A 21,960-nucleotide genomic window follows, 5' to 3' on the forward strand; every position below is an offset into this window, starting at 1 on the left:
ATGCTAAATGATATGTTTCATATGATGTAAGAGCCATCATCTCAATCTTGGATCTTGACATTAATGTGGATGCTACAGTTTCCAGACAGCAAAGACTGTTTGGGTGTGACTCCAGGAACACAACAAAGAGAGCCCAGAACAAGCATCCATGCAGTGTGCCAGAACTAGCCCAATCCTGGAAGGCCCAGCTCCAAAACCCGCCGGACCCAGAAGTACAGAAAAATATCTCAGTACCCAAAACCACAAGACAAACCAAGGGGTTATCTGACGGATCATAGACGGATCAGGTGATATTTTAGGTGACAGATTAGTACTTTTGGAGTGAATCGTTTTTTAACCCCACACTATTGTAGAAAATCAAGATGCTTAGACTACAAAGCCCCGTTTCCACTGAGTGGTCCGGTATGGTCCGTTACAGTACAGTACGGTATTTTGTGTGTTTCCATAATAAAATGGTCCAGTTAAACCAAACCATACCGTACCATTTTTGGGTCCCTGTTGTTTGTAGGTCCATAATAAAATGGCATGGTACGGCTACTGGGCATCGTAAATGCTCAACGTTGGGGATTTGGTCTACACCTGGCACGGGCCGTGGTGGTCTGACTTGCAGTGGAGACGCTTACCTGAATTGACTGGACCGTTCTAGACCGTACTGAACTGTACCGGACCGTACCGAACAGCTCAGTGGAAACAGGCCAGACTCTAATGGCGCTTTTGCATTAGTACCGCCTTAACTCGGTTCTACCCGCCATGGCCCCGTTTTGCGCTTCTGCACTAGGGGCTGAGGCGGGTAGAGCCGCTCTAAGCCGATACTATTTCTGTAACCATTCTGGTGAGGTTCTAATCAGGGCTGAGCAGGGACTATTTCCGACGTCACCACCCTTCGCGCCTCTGATTGGTCGGGGGGGCCGTCAAACGTTTGAATCAGGAAGTGGGAGTCAGCGCGAGAGTGACCCGCGGCTCACGGCGATTTTATTATAAAGCGCAAAACGTCTGTTTGGTGATCCAACTCTGAGGTGCAGATGTTCATAAACCTGGTGGCTGACGAGAGAATTAAAAAAGGGATGTAGACGGGCTGTTTTACTCTCAGCTGCTCGCGGCTCCAGCTGATTTCTGATCAGCGCCGACATGAACAAAGCGGTTGCGCAATCGAGTACGTCACAGCAGCTTCACCCCAACCTGCCCACTTCTCCCCTGGCTGTGGAAAAACACACGGGGACAAACGGGAAGAGCCGCGACGAGCCGCGCGGAGCCGAGCCGGGCTAAAGGCTGAATTAGGGTTCTGCGTCACACCAACGCAGAGCACACGCCGCAGCCGTGACGCCGTCGTGAACCCTTCGGACTTCTCTGTCACTCCATTTCGCCGCGGTGCAGTACCCCCCGCGACCGCTAGTTAGCAATCTTTTTCTGAATGGTTTATCCGACTTTTTCCGGTCACAGTAAATCAAAGAGATAAGGACAACTATTGTGCAAAAAAACAAAACAAAAAAAATCACATATAAACGAAGAAAAGAGCCCTGAAAGTTTACTACTGATTCAAACTGGAAACCGGAAATGCGTTGCTTCCAAGCGAACCAATCACAGCCCTCTCGGTCTGCGTGTGGTCTGCGTCGCCTCGACGCGTAGTTACAATTTTCGCGAGGTGCACGTCAGTGAGGCAGCAGGTGACGGCGTGTCGTCTGCGTCGACCCAAACCACACGCCGTAGGCACGGCGCCATTTTGACGGAGAAGCATAATTCAGCCTTAAGGCGGTACTAATGCAAAAGCGCCATAAGACAATGCTTCCCAACCCCGCCCCCGATTACCCCTGCCCTGCATGTTTTAGATGTTTTCCTGGTTCAACATACCTGATTCTAATCAGGCGTCATCAACAGCATGTGACTAAGGTCTGGAATAGTCTGTTAAGGACTGGAGTTGGGAAACACTGCTCTAATAGACACCAAAGTAATCTGGTTTAGGGCAACAGCTACAACACAAAGTATTTCCAAGTGCAAGAGTCATTACAGAACAACATAAACTATTAAAGCAATGCTTATTATTTTCTACAAATACTGTTATTTATGCTACTTTTGATAAATTCCTTCCTTATGGCAAATTAATGTGCTCCTCCTACTGATGTGAGGACTGAAAGTCAACCAACAAAAGAAAGGATCCATCTTACAGGCATTACATGTTTAATTAAAACCCACCATGCCATAAAAACAACTAAAAAAAACAACCTGTTGAGCAACCGAAGTGAATGCCGGCAAGATCAAAAGTCAGTTTTCTTGGCAAGAATTTTGTCTTGTACTTAAAAAAAAAAGAAGCAAAGCTGTGAATGCAAAGATGATGAAGCGCGCACCTTAACAAAACACACCATTATAGCAGAGTCACATTTCTATCACTTCTGAAAATACATCCTTTAATCTGTGATTGCTGGAGGGTGGGGGTTGGTGATAAGAAGAAAAGCAGGTTCTGATCTTATCAAGTTCATGTCAGTGATGGCTGTAAAGGGCTGGGGATAGGAGGGTGCACTGAACTATTTGAACAAGGACTTTGGGAGAGGGAAGCTACTAGCAGGGTCGCTGGTTAGAACTTGAACATGATAAAAAGTAAGAGATGAGTAAAGTCTTTCAGGAAGGGCATGCTTCTAGGACTGTTACCTTGTTTGCATCAGCAGATAATCTAGTACACCACACATCATGTGAAAGTTAACCATCCTAGTTTTCAGGTTTTACACATCAGAACACAATATAAAGTCATTGAGTCGGCATTTAGGTAAATAAAACCTCAGATGAACAATCTTGCATGTTAATATTTGTTATCATTATGGTTACATCCAATTTACAAGTACTTTTCTTCTTCAGAATATGTATATGTACTAGTGTGCTGAGGGTGATTGTTTTATTGCATGACCCTGACCCAGATTTGACGAGGCTTTAGCGGTAAGCTGAATGGTTTCATATTTGACTCTACAATACTTCACGGAGCTCACGATCAGCTCAGTTTCTGGATGGTTCTCTGATGGATGGTAGCTATGAAATATGCTCAAATTATCATCATGCCACACGGCTGGTATGAGGTACTTGTGCTGATAGTGTATCTGTTTTTGGTAAATGTGGCACTGTGCATTATCCCAAAACATCTCCACATGTGTGCTTTCTGTCCAGCTAACATGGTTTCAGAAGTCTTTACACGTTTACCAGATTTATCAGAGGCAACTTTGATAACCCAAGCCGTGTTGCCATGTTCTTTACTCGACAGGAGAGGCTTCGTCCTGAGAAGTCTTCCAAACAAGCCATACTCTTGTACTTTTGGTTCTTCTGATTGCACTCTTGTGAGCTTTAACATTAAACACCTGACATTTCATTCAGATCTGTAGAATGGGAGATGTGGCTCTGAGGTTTGTTTTCAGCTTAAGGCTCAGTTATGGTTCTGCGTCAAAATGGCGCCGTGCCTACGGCGTCTGGTTTTCGTCGACGCAGAGGACACGCCGTCACCTGCGCCGTCTCTGACGTGCACCTCCCGAAAATTGTAACTACGCGTCGAGGAGACGCCGACCACACGCAGACAGAGAGGGCTGTGATTGGTTCGTTTGAAAGCGAAGCATTTCCGGTTTCCGGTTTGAATCAGTAGTGAACTTCCAGGGCTCTTTTCTTCGTTTATATGTGATTTTTTTTGTTTTAGTTTTTTGCACAATAGTTGTCCTTATCTCTTTGATTTACTGTGACCGGCAAAAGTCGGATAAACAATTCAGAAAAAGATCGCTAACTAGTGGCCGCGGGGGGTACTGCACCGCGACCAAATGGAGAGACGGAGAAGTCTGAAGGGGTTCAATACGGCGTCACGGCTGGGGCGTGTGCTCTGCGTTGGTGTGACGCAGAACCATAATTCAGCCTTTAATCTCAGAGCCCTCTACTGCCTGACGTTGGGGTGAACTTGCCGGGATGTCCACTCCTTACTCAACTGTGTAAAAAAGAATGATGGACTCAATTTGATAGGAAAAGGCTTTATAACCCTCGATGGGCAGCAAAAGCTTATCTAATTAGATCATTTCTGATTTCCCTTCCCCTACATTTGATGGTGATCAGTTAATCAGGAACATTTATTTGTCAGGGCCTGGCTGTTACTCGTCCTCTTGATTCCCCACGGAAACACCAAGGACTTACTTACACACACACCAGCACATTAAGTTGTGCCACCATCGACCATCCCTCCCAATGCCTCCGCTGGCTCCCTATCACTCCAATCTTTATCAAGCTTCAGCACAATTGAAACTTGCACACATGTCATCAAGTCATTACATTACTCACTTGTTTGTGTAATTGAAGCGTGAAGTCTCAGAGAATCAGGATATTATGACAATGGCACTGACTTCGTGGGTTTGTTGAGTTGCACTGGTCAGATACAGCCCTCTCATATTTTGGATTTTCTTGGTTATGCAGCTATGTTGTTAAGAGATTGTCACAAGGAACTGTATACATGTCACGCATACATGTGCGCCCTCCTTCAAATATACATGCAACAATACTGAACCCGATTACTCCTCCTCCAACCATGCCAGAGACCAGGATCACGGTGCTCGAGGAGAGTCTTAACTATCCAAATCACCCAGACCTGGGGCCTCATTTAAAATGGACTGCGTAGGATTCATACTAAAAGTGCATGTACACTCAAAAGCCGAAAATGCCGGGCGCAAAAAAAAATCCGGATCAATAAAACCATGTGCAAGCAGATTTGCACGCAACGTTCCTCTATGAATCACAGTCCAGCTGGAAGGCTGCGCAGCTGAATCCGCCTCATATCCCGCCCTCTACACGCCCATAAATGCATATGGATTAGCCTACTGAGCATGCGCAGTGGCTTCCTGCAGCCTGTTTGGCGTCAGAATGAATGAGAGGGTGTCCCGCCACCGTGACTTTCACGGAGACCGATGTTTCACAACCTCACAGCCTGCGTCGCCAGTTCCCCGTGTCTTAACTAAATTCTTACGGGAGGGTCCGAGTTGCCGTAAAGATAAGCAGATTTTTCGGTTAGTTTTTTCTTTTTAGATCCGAGGCTTTGCGTAGATGGCGGCTTCCGCAATTTTCAGGCGCTTTTTCTGCGCAAGCAAGCTTTATAGATGAGGCCCCTGAACACAGCACTTTCAACATTAGTTTTTCTCAAACTGCTTAAAAAACTTCCCGATTTAGTTAAACAATTACTTGGTTTAATGTAACACGCTTTGTTGTTCATGTGAGGTTGTATTTGTTTTTGTTTTTTTTTATTCATTATTATGTCTTGATACTAAAAAGCTCAGTACTGATAGAGGATGCACATTGTTTGCACACGCCTGCACATACACACATAAACTGCAGAAAACTACCTTTTTAACAGTTACAAGGAGGAAACTAGGAACATTACGATCTAAGGCTCTATAAGTGTTTAACTACAATGAATAATTTCTTGAAAGTTGTACCATCAGTCTTGCTTGGAAAGGTTTCACACTGAAGAACTGAGACGATGCAAACAAAGTAACAATACTGTAAAGAAAAAAAAACAACACATGGAACAAATGTATGAGAGTGTTATTATAGTTCAGTGGGCTTAGTTCATAAGAATGTTATGAGAAGTACAGTATATTTACAAAAAAAGAAAAAAAAACTTTGTTTACCCTAGGCTCTATACGCTTAAGGTTTACTTTCTTCGGTGTCCTCACATCTGCAGAAATATAGAGGATTTTATTGTATTTTCAGGAACGATGAGAAAAAACCGCCACAAATAAGTGAGAGATAAGAGATGAAACACATCTGTGGCTCAGATGCTTCAGATATTCCTGGAGTTGCTTTTTTTTGTACCTTATTAAAGATGCCAATGGCACAAAGACAAATTTAGCGCTTGATGACTGCTATTGAAAGATTATTCTCATGTAAAGGAGAGCTATCAGTTCTAGTGACCTCTTTTCATTTACATATTTATTTAGCAGGATGTCTGACTGAGATTGATGAGATTGATGGAGAATTTTAAAGTTCAAATGTTGATTAATGAATGCATGTCCCTCCTTGCTGGGGCTGGGCACTTGGATTTTCTTTCAACCTAGGAATGAAACACGTCATCATCATTTTTACTGTAATCTTTTGCTCTCTCATTGGGTTTTGCCGTAGTATGTTCTCTTACCTGGCACCTGCCACGGGTGATTTCCTCCCCGGGTCGAGTGATGATCCCAGCGGCTCCTCCCCCAGTGACCTTGTGTCTTTATTTAGCTGCTGTAGACGTGAACTGAGCTCTCCCATAACAGACGGTTTTGTACTCTCGTCCACACCGAGTCCAAGTCCAAGTCCACCGAGATTGCCCAAACTCCCAATACCGAGCCCCACCCCAGGTCCTCGGGGCTCCACCGGGTCCCCCCACAGCTTGGACCTGCGCTGGAAGAGGTAGCGTGGCTTGGTGGGGGCCAAACCAGTCACAGAAGCGGATCCGCCGGCGGGGAGCCCATGTCCTCCAGCTGCAGCGGCGGCCAGGGCGGCGGCCTGTTGCTGCGATAGTAGCTCACTGTCGGAGCTCTGCTTCAGCAGAGGGTCCCTGAAAGTGACCGGGCCTTTGCCGCCTCCCACTTGGGACTTGAGCCGGGGCTTAGGAGGCACTGGCGGCTTGTCGAGCACGAAAGTCTGCCCGTCGGCATAGGAGGTGTGCGTGGTGTGTGTGTCGGCGGGCTCGCCGCTTTCCGAGGACAACGTGGACATGCTGGAAACGGTTGAGACGGTGCTGGTGGTCTCGAGATGGTAATCTCGCTCTCTCTCGCTGGAGCTGCGCGTGTCGGCCTCCTCCACGCCCGAGTCAGCCGCAGAGCCGGATTCGCCCACTGGCGGGGGCTCTAGAGGGTCGGAGGGCTTCCCTGAGACGGCCGCTGCACTGGGTGGAGGCGGGGGCTGGGGAGGCTGAGGCTGAGGCTGGGAGGGAGTCACGGTCGGGGTTGTCGGAGTTGAGGGAGTTTGCGATGTCGGTGTTGCGGGGGTGGTGGGAGCGGTGGAAGGTTTAGCCGGGGACGCCGCCTGTGTTTCCGACAGCAGTCCATTCGCAAACTCATCTGGTGGAGGAACCACTCCGATCTTTCGTAGGTCCTCCCGCGTTTCCTCGTCGCTGGAGGATAACATGGCAGGGGGCAGGGTGACTGTGTACGGATCCACGTCCTCTTCTGAGCTTCCCTGAGCCAGACTCTTGGCTTGGGCCGGACTGGCTGGACGCTGAGTTTGCGGCTGAGGCTGAGGCGGGGGCACGGTGGGGCTGGGAGATTTAGCCCGGGGACTCTGGGATTTGCTGGGCTCCGTGGATGTAGGCACAGGTGTCTGTTCAAGTTCTGGAGCCACCGCGATGGCCTGCCCATTACTGGTAGCATGGACCATGATTAGCCCTGCTGTCTTCTGCTGCGACGTATCCACAATGCTGATCAACATACTTTTTTTCTCTTCTAGACCCTTTTCTTCCCTCCTTTCCTCAATTCTAGCCTCCATCTCTTGGCGAAATGATACGGGCGATGGCGATGAGGCCCACGGTGTTTTGGTGGGCTGAGGGGCTAACACAGATGCAGGGGAGGATCCAACTTCGTACCCCGTTGCCTTGGCGCTTTTCGGTGAAAAAGGGGGAGTTGCTGCACCATCCCCGTGTGGAGACTCTTTGGTCTGAGTGTCAGTGAACATCACACCCTGGCCTACTCGCTCTTGTTTAGTCCGAGGCTCTGGGCTGCTAGTCGGAGACTGACTCTGAGAAGTGAGCGCCCTCTCCCTTGCGGCCAGCGCAAGAGCCAGTGGTGAATTTGGGTCGAGAGGCTTTCCTGTGAGTGGATGGATAAAGGTGGTCCCACTAGGTGAGGGGCTCAGAGCCAAGGCAGGGGGAGGAAGCTGTCCCAGCTCCCGGGTCAGCATCCGTTCATCGATGGAATGAGACTGAGTCAGGGAGGGGGCATCGGAGCCGGTTGCAGATGTCCCCTCCATGGTCCCAACAGAAAGGAAGACAGTGGATTTCCTCCGTTCTTCTAGGCGACGCTCACGATCCTTCACCGCTCCGGCGATCGCAGCAGCAAACGGGCCCTTACCCTGAAACATTATCTCTCCACGCAAGCGCTCTCGCTCAGCCATCAACTGCTGCTGGTAGTAGTCTGCACGGCTGGTGTGTGTGTGCCCGTGGGTATGTGGGTGTCGTCCTGAGGGTGAGCTCTCTCGCGAGTGGGCAGCAGCTAAGGCCAAACTAGCTTTTTCTTGTGCATCTTCTACCTGCAGTGGACAGAACAAAAACAGAGATGGTCATGAAAAGGAGAAAAACTCTCAGCCATCAAGGTCGTAGTAACTCCCGAAGGCTGAAACGAGGAAACTGGGCTTCCATTTCCTTGCTTCACCTTTAATCCCGAAGGTGCAAGGAAACATTCAACTAGGGCTGTTCGATTTTGCCCAAAAATAAAATCTCGATTTTTTTCTCTCAAAATCCGATTTTCGATTACGATTATTTTGTGAATTGACAAAAGGCAAAGAAATGATTTCAAATATGCTGTTTTTTTATGGAACATTTGCCCCATTGGGCTTTAAGTGCAAATGTTGCTCTTATTAAACCAAATGAATGAATAAAGTGCAAAACTCAGTAAAATAAGTTGAAAAAAAGTTTTAAAAAATATAATAAAATATAAAGTTTTATCTCTGGAAAAAAAAAAATCAGCAAATCAGCACTTGCAAACATACAGTAAGTTATATTTCCAATTAAATAAAACAAGACATTTTCTAATTAAACTAAACTGGGTCTTTGCATGCTAAATAATAATGCAACCCATGAAGGAGGTAGGTTTGTAATGTCAGTCATTACATTTGATATTCACATTTGCAAGTTTTTTGCAAGGAACACGAGCCGGTCTACGGCATCTGGCTTGAGGGATGCCCGGTGGCATGTTAGTATATCACCATGGTTACAACGCCCCTCCTACACTAAAGAGCCTCTCCGATGGGGCACTTGTCGCAGGTATTGAGAGGTATTTCCATCAATCATTAATATGGTATCAATCATTAATATGTGTGCAGACAAGGTAAAAAAATAAAAAATAAATAAAAAAAAAAAAAAAAAAAAAAAAAGTGAAAAATCGATTTTACGATTTTCACGTTTTAACATCGTTCTAATTACATAATCGCGATTACGATTTAAAATCGATTAATCGAACAACCCTACATTCAACTGTTTCAGGAAGTCCAGCTGTCTTGTTTCAACCCTTTGAGAGATGAAAGTAGGAAAGATAGAAATAAAATGAGAAGCTTATCTTCACGTTTAAACTACCTGTAGTTGTTTCACCAGGGGACTTTTTTTCCTTTGTGGCTTGGTGGGTGTGTACAGTCCAATGCTGAACTGACCCACGTTTGCATAAGGGTTGTCAATAACCCTCCCCCTTCTTTTGATTCGCTCAGGTGGGGTAGCAGCAGAAGGACGGGGAATCTCTGTGGGTTCAACAGGTTGATGGGAGGAGTCTTGCAGGATGATCATGGAGCGGGCCTTCTTCTGCCTCTCAATTTGCGTGGCCTGCCGCTGAGCAGCCTCATAAGGCAGGTCCAAGGAGGAGGGTTTAAAGCTGGAACGTCCGCCGGGCTCGTGGCCCTGACTCTGGGTCCTAGATGGGGGAGGAGGGGGGCAGAATGCTGGGGGGGGACCAGTGTCAAGGTAGTAAGGAGGAGGAGGAGGGGCCGTTTGTGGAGGCGGAGGGATGGGATGGGGCTGTGAGTGGTCTCTAAGGCTGTCTGTCATGGAGGAACTGCGTGGAAATCTGTGCTCGCCTGCAAGGGCAGACAGTCGATCCTCCTCCGTGGCACCTGAACAGAGAGAGAAGAGTGCAGATCAACTAAGTTTTTTTTTCTCTGAAAAAGACGCTCTGTAAGTATGCTGACTTTTATAGTCGATAATGTTACAAGAGTCTCTAATAAGTTGACGTGTCAATATTCAGCAATTAATTGACATTCATTCAGCCTAAAAGTTACTGAATCTTGATTATGCTGATGTCGTCAACTCTGTGATTCTGGAGAAAAAGTGTTGCAAAAATATTTTCATTTCATGCAGACAAACCCAAGACTTTTCATGTTTTATCTTGTGAACTTCATCTCATTTAATCATTACATTTCAGGCATGCTACATAGCTTTTACATCTTTTTAAGATGATCATACCCTTTTCACAGCACTAAAATACATTTAGGCTTTGATGACACCAAGTAATGGAACGTCTCAGTTGTTATTCTGTCTTATCTTTCCTGCAAACCTTTCTCTGGGATCAATGTTGTTGGAATTTTCTATCAGAATTCTCTCCATATTGCATTTAGGGGAAGATCACAACTGCAGAAGACCAGTCTGGTAGCCATATCCTCTTCTTCAAGTGATGCCTTTGCAGCTTGTGCAGAGTGTGGTTTTGCATAGTCTTGTTTAAAAATGCATAGACATTCCTGAGAAAAATGTGGTCTTGAAAGCAGCATATGCAGCTCTAAGATCTTAACATCCTGTTTTTTTACTGTGTGATGCAGACATCAGAGACGATGTCCTGATGACAGTCTGGAAGGCCATTTTTAGGTAATTTTCTTCCCCAAAAATATTTGGGATACTAATTCACTAAACCACAATGCACGTTTCCATCATAAGAAGATCCCTACCCTGCGCCTGAGCCCAGAGATGTCAACATTATCTTGCATCACCTTACCATCACAGACACACCTTAGACTTGTGCCCTTGCCTTTAACATGCTTTAATTCCCCCAGATTCCTTGAATGAGCTAAATAATACAGTGGGGCAAAAAAGTATTTAGTCAGCCACCAATTGTGCAAGTTCTCCCACTTAAAAAGATGAGAGAGGCCTGTCATTTTCATCATAGGTTCATTTCAACTATGAGAGACAAAAGGAAAAAAAAAAAAAAAAAAAATTCAGAAAATCACATTGTCTGATTTTTAAAGAAGGTAATTGCAAATTATAGTGGAAAATAAGTATTTGGTCAATAACAAAAGTTAATCTCAATACTTTGTTATTTACCCTTTTTTGGCAGAGGTCAAACGTTTTCTGTAAAGGCTGAATTATGCTTCTGCGTCAAACCAACACAGAGCACACGCCGCAGCCGTGACGCCGTGCTGAACCCTTCAGACTTCTCCGTCTCTCCATTTGGTCGCGGTGCAGTACCCCCGCGGCCACTAGTTAGCGATCTTTTTTTCTGAATGGTTTATCCGACTTTTTCCGGTCACAGTAAATCAAAGAAATAAGGACAACTATTGTGCAAAAAAACAAAACAAAAAAAATCACATATAAACGAAGAAAAGAGCCCTGGAAGTTCACTACTGCTTCAAACCGGAAACCGGAAATGCTTCGCTTTCAAACGAACCAATCACAGCCCTCTCGGTCTGCGTGTGGTCGGCGTCTCCTCGACACGTAGTTACAATTTTCAGGAGGTGCACGTCAGTGACGCCGCAGGTGACGGCGTGTCGTCTGCGTCGATCCAAACCACACGCCGTAGGCACGGCGCCATTTTGACGCAGAAGCATAATTCAGCCTTAAGTCTTCACAAGGTTTTCTACACTGTTGCTGGTATTTTGGCTCGTTCCTCCATGCAGATCTCCTCTAGAGCAGTGATGTTTCGGGGCTGTCGCTGGAAAACACAGACTTTCAACTCCCTCCAAAGATTTTCTATGGGGTTGAGATCTGGAGACTGGCTAGGCCACTCCAGGACCTTGCAGATTCAGTCTTCCCAGCCTGGTGAAAGTCTACAACGTTGTTTCTCACGTTCTTTGACAGCTCTTTGGTCTTGACCATAGTGGAGTTTGGAGTGTGACTGTTTGAGTTTGTGGACAGGTGTCTTTTATACTGATAACCAGTTAAAACAGGTGCCATTAATCTAGGTAATGAGTGGAGGAGAGAGGAGCCTCTTAAAGAAAAGGTTACAGGTCTGTGAAAGCCTGAAATCTTGCTTGTTTGTAGGTGACCAAATACTTATTTTACCAATTCATTCAGTAAAAATCCTACAATGTGATTTCCTGGATTAACCCCCCCCCAATCTGTCTCTCATAGTTGAAATGTACCTATGATGAAAATTACTTATTATTTATTGGAAAGGATGACGAGATGTGTGTTCAGCTGATTAGACAAAACATGAAATATCTTTGCTTCTTTGTTTTCAGCAAAACAACAAAAGCCAACTTAAGAATCCCTGAACGTTTTTGATTTTCATTTCTGACACACTTGATCTAGACTTTGGCTTGTAGATAAGATTACATCATCATTCATTTTTGTTGGTTTGTTTGTTTTGGTGTAAGTACAGAATGAATGAAAGTTTTACCGAAAGACTTGGTCCTGGACATGCCCTTCGGAAGTGGAATGTGACCTCTCTCGATCCCTGGATGTAGACCTCCGTGTAGAGTCATTCCTTGTCGCTCAAACAGTGACTGGGACACAAAATCCAGAATTTACCGTATTATCAACTGCACTTTTAACATAATTAAATACTTTTCCATAAAACCCATAAAAATGAACAGGAGACATATAAAATAGCAGAATGCTGTACATGTGTGCAGTCTTGCATGTCAAATAGGTCATTTTATTTTTTTTTGAAAAGTATATTATATGTCAGACTGAGTTTGTAAGAATGCCAGCATGAAGCCGTGTACCGTCTTTAGACGTGGTGTGTGTAGGCGCACTCACGCTAATCTCTGCTGGTGTTATTCTCCTGCTGGTAGGCCGTTGTTTGACAGTGGCTGCTCTGTAATCTACCTCTGCGGGCTGAGAACGCAACATAGACTCCTGCGATGCCAACATCTCATCTAGTCTCTCTGATAGAAGAAAATGAGCCAGAACTAAATGCAGAGAAATAAGACCATAGAAATGTGTCTTCATGTCTGGCATGCATGTCAAAAGATACAATGTAAAGGCATTTCTAAAATGAAGCTAGACAATAAAGAATAAAATCATGCTCTGTGCTATTGTACAAGATGACTGCACTGTCTCAAAACAATTCTGTTTTATTTCCTTGGTGGCTCCTAGTGGACAAAAAGTTAAAGGAGACAAATAAGTTGGGAAAAAAAAAGAGACAAAGACAGAAAAAATAGTCCATCTGTTCTCATTTCTCATGTAATCAACGCTGCTTGTATTGAGACAGCAGTGATAGATCGTCCCTATGACGCCCAGAGAAGTGTCAGTTCCTTGCCTCAGACTCACCTCCTCTTTTCCTCCGTGCAGAAGCTTTGTTAGGGAAAAAGATAGTGTCAGCAGAGGAGGGAAAATGACAAGAACGAGCAAACACAAGTGACTTATCTAAAATTAGGATGCATGCCAAGTTTTAATGACGAAGCAGGTTCAGAATCATGACAGAAAAGGGGGAGGAGAGCGTTGTTTATGTGCCAGTTGTTTGGAACTCACCCAGTTCCTCCAGCTCAGCAGTCATGGACTTGGAGCGCAGAGTCAGGGTGGTGCTGGGAGCTCTCTTAGGTGGTGGGGGAGCTGTGGAGAAAAGTGTTGAGGATGAAGTTGCGGGGAATGAAAATCCTTTGACTTTGCGACTCAGTGCCTTCTTGGCATCTCCCAGACGGTCAGCCCATCCCGTCTTCACTGCTTTGATTTGGTCAATTTCAGATGAGCCAGATGCCTCGTACTTAGTCAAGATCTTGTTCAATCCACGGTCGAAGCCCATCTTCTTCATGTTTGTTCTCTGCTTATCTGCTGATGCTTACCTTGTCAATCTGTCTTCAAAACTCTCAATTATAATCTTTGTGGTGCAAGAATATCCCTCTGAGTAGCCCATTGGCAGTAAAAGAACAAGCCGGTGTTCTCAGTCACATCTCAAGCTCTCCGAGTCCTCAAATTTAACACTGAACAGCATAATTTGTCTGTCAGAATAGGAAGAGTGAATAAAAAGTGTGCAGAATGGAGGGGGAGAAACTCATCCATCTTAGCTTTAATCTGTCTGGAATTTTGCAGATATGCATCAGACAGAAATGCTAAAAGACTTCATGTTACATATGCACATCCTCCCACACAGAAAACACCTTAAAGCAGGACATAATGACATGTGGGTCAACGGACAAAATGATGACAGTAAATGTGATGGCTAAGGAAAATTATGCACTGCAGATTTTGCCTTGCCAAAGCTCATGGGAGTTTTCTAATCCTAGCACACACACAGACACACACGAGTCAAATGAGCTGTTGCCATCCTGTTTAAGGCAGTAAATCCTATCTACCAAATGTTTGCTTTAAAAAACAAGCTGCAAAGTTACAGGCTGCAGATAAAAGGCGTTAAACCGACAGTCATAAATTAAACTGAAACAGGACCGCCGTGTACTCCAGTCAAAAATCAGCAGTAACAGCAAAATGCCATGCAATGGGGATAAAGGCACAGCCAGCAGTGATCTCTACATGCTATAACCTAGCCAAGTTTTCTCACAATAACCCACAAGAGAAATGGATCGGCTCACTCTGTCTGAGATCGACCAGCTAAAAGTCAATGCACCAGTCAGTGGGGAGCGACGGCTCTCTAAATCCCACAGATGCCCCACTGCCTCGCTAGAGCATAACTATCATGCCATCGTCAGCAGCTGCTCATCTAGCGTACATACGACATCCCTGGGTAATGTCCATTTCAAACATCTTCATTTCCTCAGCAGCCTGCTCATTGTGGCCACAGAAGCAGGGAGCAGAGGAGATGGAGGAGGTGGAGGAAGAGAGAGGAACAGAAACCGACTCGGATGGAGAGAGAGAGAGTGTTGCTGTTGCTGTAATGTAATGCTTAATTCAAACATGCAGTGTAGTCACCATGGCAACCGTGGCAGTAGTGAGGCCACGCATGGTGCAGAATATCTGTGTTTGCTTGAGAGTCTGCCTGTGTCAGCATGTGTTTGTACATTTGTGTCAATGTGAAGCACAGTATGGCGACTTTGTCTCAGTGAAGTGGCTGAGCGCTTGTGGAAAATGTTCTTTTCACCCTCTTCTGTTTTACTTTAATAATGAAATACTGAAGTCACTGTTGTGAGGATGCTCTAAAATATGGAGGATTAAAACTGACATTAGGGCTGGGCGATATGGACCAAAAGTCATATCTCGATATTTTCTAGCTGAATGGCGATACTCGATATCTCAATATTTTTTCTGTGCCATAATTGGGGTTTCCCCCAAAGCATTATAGCATAGCATCTCTGTTAGCTTCATTTTTTTCTGAGGCAAACCCTTAAAAAAACAGTCAGTTTTAATACAAAGCCTCGTGCCAAATGTCACACAGGTTCCTTTATTAACAGAGGTCTGCACAATATCAAAATGTATAAAACAAATGAAATAAAAATAAACTGCCTGCATATATAGAATAAAAATGCTTCTTGAATAAAATAAAACAAATATCCCTTTCCTGCATAACAATTAAATTAAAATACACTGTGCAATTAATACAATGTAGACAGTAACAGGCAGACTTTTCCACTGAGGTTGACAGTTGTGCAAATAACAAAACATTTGTGCAAATCTCAAATAAAACATTCAAGTCAATTTGTCACAAAATAAGCTATATCAAAATAAAAAAAAAATAAAAAAAAAAGATTTTTTTTTTTTAAATCGATATAAACGATATTGTCTCGTACCATATCGCGTTTGAAAAATATATCGATATATATTAAAATCTCGATATATCGCCCAGCCCTAACTGACATAATTAAAAATAGAAGTAGAAATGTATATACTTTGTTTTTTCTTTTCCTTATACGTGCATTCCTTGTTTTTACATTTCCTCATCTCATCGTTTTACTTTTCCTTATGCATTTCTACCACATTTGGATAATGAGGCAGAAATGCATATGTTAAAGTAAAAAGATTGACGAGGGAATGTAAAAACAAGGAATGCATGTATAAGGAAAAGGAAAAACAAAATATATACATTTCTTCATGAATATACACGTGTAAGGAAAAGGAAAGAAACATATATATATATTTTTGCTTTTATTTTGAATTATCAGTTTTGGTCCTCCACACTAAAAAAAAGTCAAGCTTGTCGATTATTCTCGGGCCCTTGCTGTTTACACAAGGCTTAGCAACACACATAAAAGTGCCTCCTTATGTCATCAATATGTTCACACAGACCTGCAAAATGAAATCTGTCCAAAAGAATGACATCTATTCAATATACATCTACTCTATGACCACTTTATCCTGTTGCAGGGGCTAGATTGTGCAAATGGATATAAAGCTGGACGCATAGCTGTCAACGGTGACAGGCACAGTAACCACTGGGGAGACCCTTAGTCCATAACAGCTCCAAGCAGTCATGCTTGCTTGAATCCAAAGCCTCTGTAGAATCAAACTGACCCAACACCGAGGACTGGGACCCCCATACGGTCTACGATCACCACTTTGTCCGAGAAAGACAAACGAAGAGAGAAGCAGGAGGATGTCGTTAATGGAGAAACGTCCCAGAGAAACTGGGTCAAAAGCATTCATCACTGTCCCTGTAACTCAGCCGTCACAAAGGAGGTGCGGGCACCACTGTAGCATGCATGTGCAGTCTCACACGCGAGCACGCACGCGTCTGGAGCGTACGCAGGTCATTGTGCCAGGACTACGTGGGAGCTAAGTAATAGTGAGCTGTGGTTGACATGGAAACTACATGAAATTTAAAACAGGAAAAAGTGCTAAAAAAAAATCTGTAAGACAGTGAAAACACACCTATCTCCGTCTGTGCATCAAACAGCCAAACATTATAAGGTTCTTAAAGCTGAATAACAGGTGAGTAAGGGTTTACAGAAACTACACATGGATATAACAGTATAACAGCGCCTTAGCCTTTAAGATCAAATGCCAGCAGACACTTTTAAAAAGGAGGATAGAGAGCAGCAAATTCAATGCTTCCTGTCTTTACCTTTCTTTCGAACAACTTCTTCAGACTCAGGTTTACGTGTGACAGAAACGACCTTCATCAGCAGCCTGCTGCCCCCTTGCCGGATCAAAGACACCACCTGCTTATGGCCCACCTTCACCACATTCACCCCGTTTACCTGGAGACAACAGGAGACAGAAACAGAGCCGAGACAAGTGCAACCTTGCCTCGTTTTACTGTGCTGCTGACATGAAAAGTACTATAGTTTTGTTTTTGTTTTTTAAATATTTTTATCCCGTTTTTTCCCCCATTTTTACCACCCCGTGCTCCTACCTAAGTGACAGTCCTGGGCATTTCCATCCTCTACCAACCCCGGGAGTTCCTGCACTGAGCTCAGGTCTCCTCCTTAACCTGAGGAGTGAGCAGGCCGCTTCTTTTCACCAGACAGGGTGAGGATTCTCCGGCCGGACGTAGCGCGTGGAAGGATCACGTTATTCCGGCCGAATCCTCCCCATCCCATCTGGGGGCCCCGGTTGGCCAGAGGGGACATGTATAACCCAGGACTGTTGCATGTTTTTGTGAGGGTAGCTCACATTAACTACCCGAGGAGAACACGGGGAGAACATACAAACTCCACACAGAAAGATCCTTTCACCAACCCCACCCAGGGTGTGGTGCTGAAGTCATGGGGGAACTAACACGCACTTCAGCGCCCACAGCGTCTCCGGCGGGAACTGAACCCAGGACCTTCTTGCTGTGAGACGGCTGCACTACCTGCTGCGCCGGCGGGAATTGAACCCAAAAAGTACTATAGTTCACAAGTTCTGGCACATGAACAAATGTCACATTCGCATGGAAAGTTTTATCGCGTTATTTATGTCCAAACATTTTAACTAAACATTCTCTGGAAGTGTGTTTCAGCTCTAGTTCTCAGGACCTGCCGTTCTGCATGTTTGAGATGCCTTTCTGCTCCGACACACCTTATTGGACCACCGATAGTTTGTCATCAAGGTCTGCAAATATTATGAAGACCCATTAACTGGAGCCAAGTGTTTTGGAGGAGAGAAACACCTAAAACTGAACTCAGTCTCCACAAATGTAGCAGAGTTGTGTTCTGGTTTTACTTCAGGTGAAGACACAAATAAAAAACTGTCCTTAGTTACCTCAATGAGGAAGTCTCCTGTCCTAAGACCAGCCCTCCAGGCCACTCCCTCCACATCCACAGACTCCAGATACTGCAGGGCAGGAAACGCCGGGGTGGGGGTGAACTCTTCAATGGGTGTCTCGGCTAAGAAGAAACACTGAAGTTTTACACACACCCAGACCAGCGAAGTAAGTCCTACAACTTCTTTTTTATTAAGTTTTGCTCCAACAAAATGTGAGATTAACAGTTACAAGAAAAGATCACAAATAGGGCTGTTCGATTTTGCCCAAAAATAAAATCTCGATTTTTTTCTCTCAAAATCTGATTTTCGATTACGATTACGATTATTTTGTGAATTGACAAAAGGCAAAGAAATGATTTCAAATATGCTGTTTTTTTATTGAACATTTGCCCCATTGGGCTTTAAGTGCAAACGTTGCTCTTATTAAACCAAAAATGAATGAATAAAGTGCAAAACTCTGTAAAATAAGTTGAAAAAAAGTTTTAAAAAATATAATAAAATATAAAGTTTTATCTCTGGAAAAACATACAGTAAGTTATATTTCCAATTAAATAAAACAAGACATTTTCTAATTAAACTAAACTGGGTCTTTGCATGCTAAATAATAATGCAACCCATGAAGGAGGTAGAGGTGTGTAATGGGGCACTTGTCGCAGGTATTGAGAGGTATTTCCATCAATCATTAATATGTGTGCAGACAAGGTAAAAAAAAAAAAAATTTAAAAAGTGAAAAATCGATTTTACGATTTTCATGTTTTAACATCGTTCTAATTACATAATCGCGATTACGATTTAAAATCGATTAATCGAACAGCCCTAATCACAAACAAAGAGAAAAAAATAAAAAACGCACAGAAAATGTGGATGCTGATTAGTTGCTTAAGGAGTTTTTAAACAAAACCTCAGCTCTGAATCGGCTAAGCTAAAAGATTCCCTCATGCTTTATTTATTTTTCCAAAATGACACAACTAATACATCTGCAGCATGTCCAGGTCTGTAAAATTAACTGTGGGCATCTTTGGAATATGATGTAGGAATATGAGTGGATACACTGGTGCTGCATCTAAGACAACAATTATCACTGTATCAACTTTAGTACAAAAAACATGCTTGCGCTAGCAGATCTAAAAACAGCTTCCCAAAAATATACACGCACACATACAGTCCACGGGGTGAGTTCGTTAAGTGATTGCGCCATCCCAAACTCCATTTAATCTGGGAGCAAATCCAACTGAAGCACTGACACATGAGAGATCTCAGAGGACCGCCAAGTGAACTGCAGCGCATGTGTTTAAGGCTACTGGGGAGTAAAAGACAGACTGAAAAAGAGAGTGGGGTGAGCCAAGATTCATGGTAGTGAGTGATGGAGCAGTAAAGCACACTCAGACTCCCGTCAAGCGGCCTGAGAGAGGGTTGCCATGGTAACCAGCCAGAGCAGGGAGCTGGCACGTGTGTGAGTAAAATGAATTTGCGGTGACTGAGATGAGTAGAAAGGCAATTTTTGGTTAAAAGGCGGAAGGTGTGACAGCATTTGGAGAGGATAATGGACAGGAAGGACATGGAAGAGCAAAAATGAGGAGAGGCAGAGCAAACAAAAAAATGAGGAATACGAGAGGAGGGAAACAAGAGTGTTTTCTACTAAAGCTTGATGCCATGTGTAAAGAACAGATGGGACAGCTAGCTGACAGCTCACCCAAGGATGACGCCAAGAGAGGGGCAACATGCTGTCTCTCGCTCTCTCACACACACACACACACACACACACACACACACACACACACACATGATTGAGTGTGTCTGTGTTGACCAAAGCTGTTTCGTTGTAGACTCAAACATTCACCACAATACTAACTGAGCTAAAGTCAGCAACTCAGATCATCTACCAACTCATGAGACCAAAAACGCCCAAAACCTTAGAAACGCAGAGGCAGAGCATGCGGATAATCTGACAGTGGTGTGTGTGTGTGTCTGCGTGCGCATGCCTCACCTTTGGCTCCCCGCAGGACAAAGCCAAACCCCTCGTTTTCTTTCTTGTGTAAAACAGCATTCTTCTCCTCTATGATGTAGTCACTGTCAGAGAAAGAGCAGAGGGACAGCAGATATGAATCCAGCAGCATCCTCCTCGCACACATGAAGAGCGAGGGGGAGAGGGAGAGGGCACTGGAGTGAGGAGGGTCGACCGGCTAGGGGGTGAGAAGTGGGCAGGGATGGAGGCACACACGCTCAGCATTTCCAGGAGTTGTAGTAACAGTGAGAGAGCACACACACACACACACACACGCACGCACACACACACACACGCGCACACGCACGCACACGCACACGCACACGCACACGCACACGCACACACACACACACACGAGGGCAGAGAAAGAGCAAGCAAAAGCAAGTGTGTGAGAGACAGCAGGCAAAAGTGATATTGAGATTGAAGTATCTTTGGGATAAATCCTAGGAGTGAATCAAATTCCCGCTTGATCAGTACAAATGAGACTATGAGCTATGAACTGTATTGAGGGATGTTGAAAAGGAAACAGACAGAAATGGTAATGTGCAATGTTGCTCCTCGACTAATAACAGAGGAAATAGGATGAAGAAGAAAGTGAAGCAGTTCATCACAGACTGTTAGGTGATCAGAGGAGGAGGCTGCTGCCTGATGTTGAGCTGTCCTTTTTTTTTTTTTTTTTCCACAAACCTTTTGGTGAAAAGATTTCAAGCCCACACTTGTTAGATGCCTTTGAGCCACAAGCAGCGTTAGTACAGTCTTCAACAGCAAAGCAAAACCAGCATTAAGGGCTCTAATGTGCAAAAAACTGTTCTCCCTACCAGTCCTTTTAACCAAACTAACTATAAGGAGCAGTGACAGAGGACCAATGCGCTTAAATGTCGAGCATGTCTGTCCAGCTCACTAAAGTGAGAGGAGCTGCTGCCAGTTTGCACCCTGAAGGCCCTCATGAATGCAACAAGTTTTGTTTTTTTAGTACATTCTTGAATGAAAAAAAAATTGGGCTGATATGGAAAATGCATGAAAAGAAAATTCAGCAGTTCTTGCATTTGTTTTGACTGTTATTTGTTTACAGACAGTATGAACCAACGCCTTCAACTTCATCTTATTTGTCTGTATGCATCAACTTTTGCATTTCAGATATGCAATGTATTACTTATCAAAGTTGGTTCCGCTTTCACTACTTTGCAATGTTGCCATTCCTGCAAACAACACGTAAAAGATTCTCTGGCATTAGAGGATACCAAGCAGATACCAGGCAGTGAAAAATGTTTCTATTTTTATATATTTATATCTTTGTCCGTACACATGGAATAGTCCTCATCTCATCATTCATTTTACAACGCTCAACACGTTGTTCTACTGGGGGCAGGTCAGGGTTGCAGGCAGGCCAGTCCAGCACCCTAACATGTGTATATGTGAGCTTGCATCGTCTTGGTGAGAAAATGCATGGATATCGTTAGGAAAGATGTAGTCTTGAAGGCAGCATGGGTTTAGTGTAAGTTGCAATGCACTTTTCTGGATTACTGCAGTCAACGTGGAAGTGCAAACAATAATACAATCAAATACAATTACAGACTGGCTTTTAGGCTTGTTGCTGACAACAGTCTGGATGGCTCTTGTCTTCTCCAATTTAGAGCACACTGTAACCATTTCCTCCAAAAAAGGAAATAGGATACGGATTCATTTGACCACAAGATACCTTCGATGCTAGGCATTTGTGCAAAAAGGCATTGAGAAAAAAGTTTCCATAAGTAATCGCTTCCCCATGTGGATATATCAGCTGTTGATGAATAACTTCTCTTGATTCGCTATGTCTGAGAGATCATGGGGTCGCACTTTCACCATTCAATGCTGTTCGGTACTAATGTGGCTTAAGGAAAGACGAATATGCAAATCAGTTCCAATCTTTCTCAGAAAGTCATTGGTTATAAGATTTCAGTGATCTTCTCACACATTAGTTTATAAAGTTAAGATACTCTGCCCTTCT

At 44.1% G+C, this 21,960-nt stretch overlaps 1 protein-coding gene across 19 annotated transcripts in view; it reads right to left on the minus strand.

Annotated features, from left to right (window-relative positions):
* Positions 1-21,960, minus strand: part of shank3a (SH3 and multiple ankyrin repeat domains 3a) — a 184,023-nt gene that overhangs the window by 2,777 nt on the left and 159,286 nt on the right. For 11 of the 19 annotated variants that reach the window (XM_061722002.1, XM_061721999.1, XM_061721998.1 and 8 more), the window contains 9 exons: positions 19,956-20,038; positions 17,966-18,090; positions 16,845-16,980; positions 13,367-13,447; positions 13,166-13,189; positions 12,653-12,804; positions 12,291-12,396; positions 9,272-9,798; positions 6,137-8,229 (listed from right to left, as the gene is read on the minus strand). In XM_061722002.1, coding sequence (XP_061577986.1) covers positions 6,137-8,229; positions 9,272-9,798; positions 12,291-12,396; positions 12,653-12,804; positions 13,166-13,189; positions 13,367-13,447; positions 16,845-16,980; positions 17,966-18,090; positions 19,956-20,038 — 3,327 coding nt within the window. Of the gene's footprint in view, positions 1-5,633; positions 5,681-5,701; positions 6,056-6,136; positions 8,230-9,271; positions 9,799-12,290; positions 12,397-12,652; positions 12,805-13,165; positions 13,190-13,366; positions 13,448-16,844; positions 16,981-17,965; positions 18,091-19,955; positions 20,039-21,960 lie in introns of those variants that run through there. The other 8 variants (XM_061722004.1, XM_061722001.1, XM_061721997.1 and 5 more) reach the window with 4 other exon arrangements.

The sequence above is a fragment of the Cololabis saira genome, chromosome 5 (assembly GCF_033807715.1).
Source record: "Cololabis saira isolate AMF1-May2022 chromosome 5, fColSai1.1, whole genome shotgun sequence".
Lineage (NCBI taxonomy): Eukaryota > Metazoa > Chordata > Actinopteri > Beloniformes > Belonidae > Cololabis > Cololabis saira.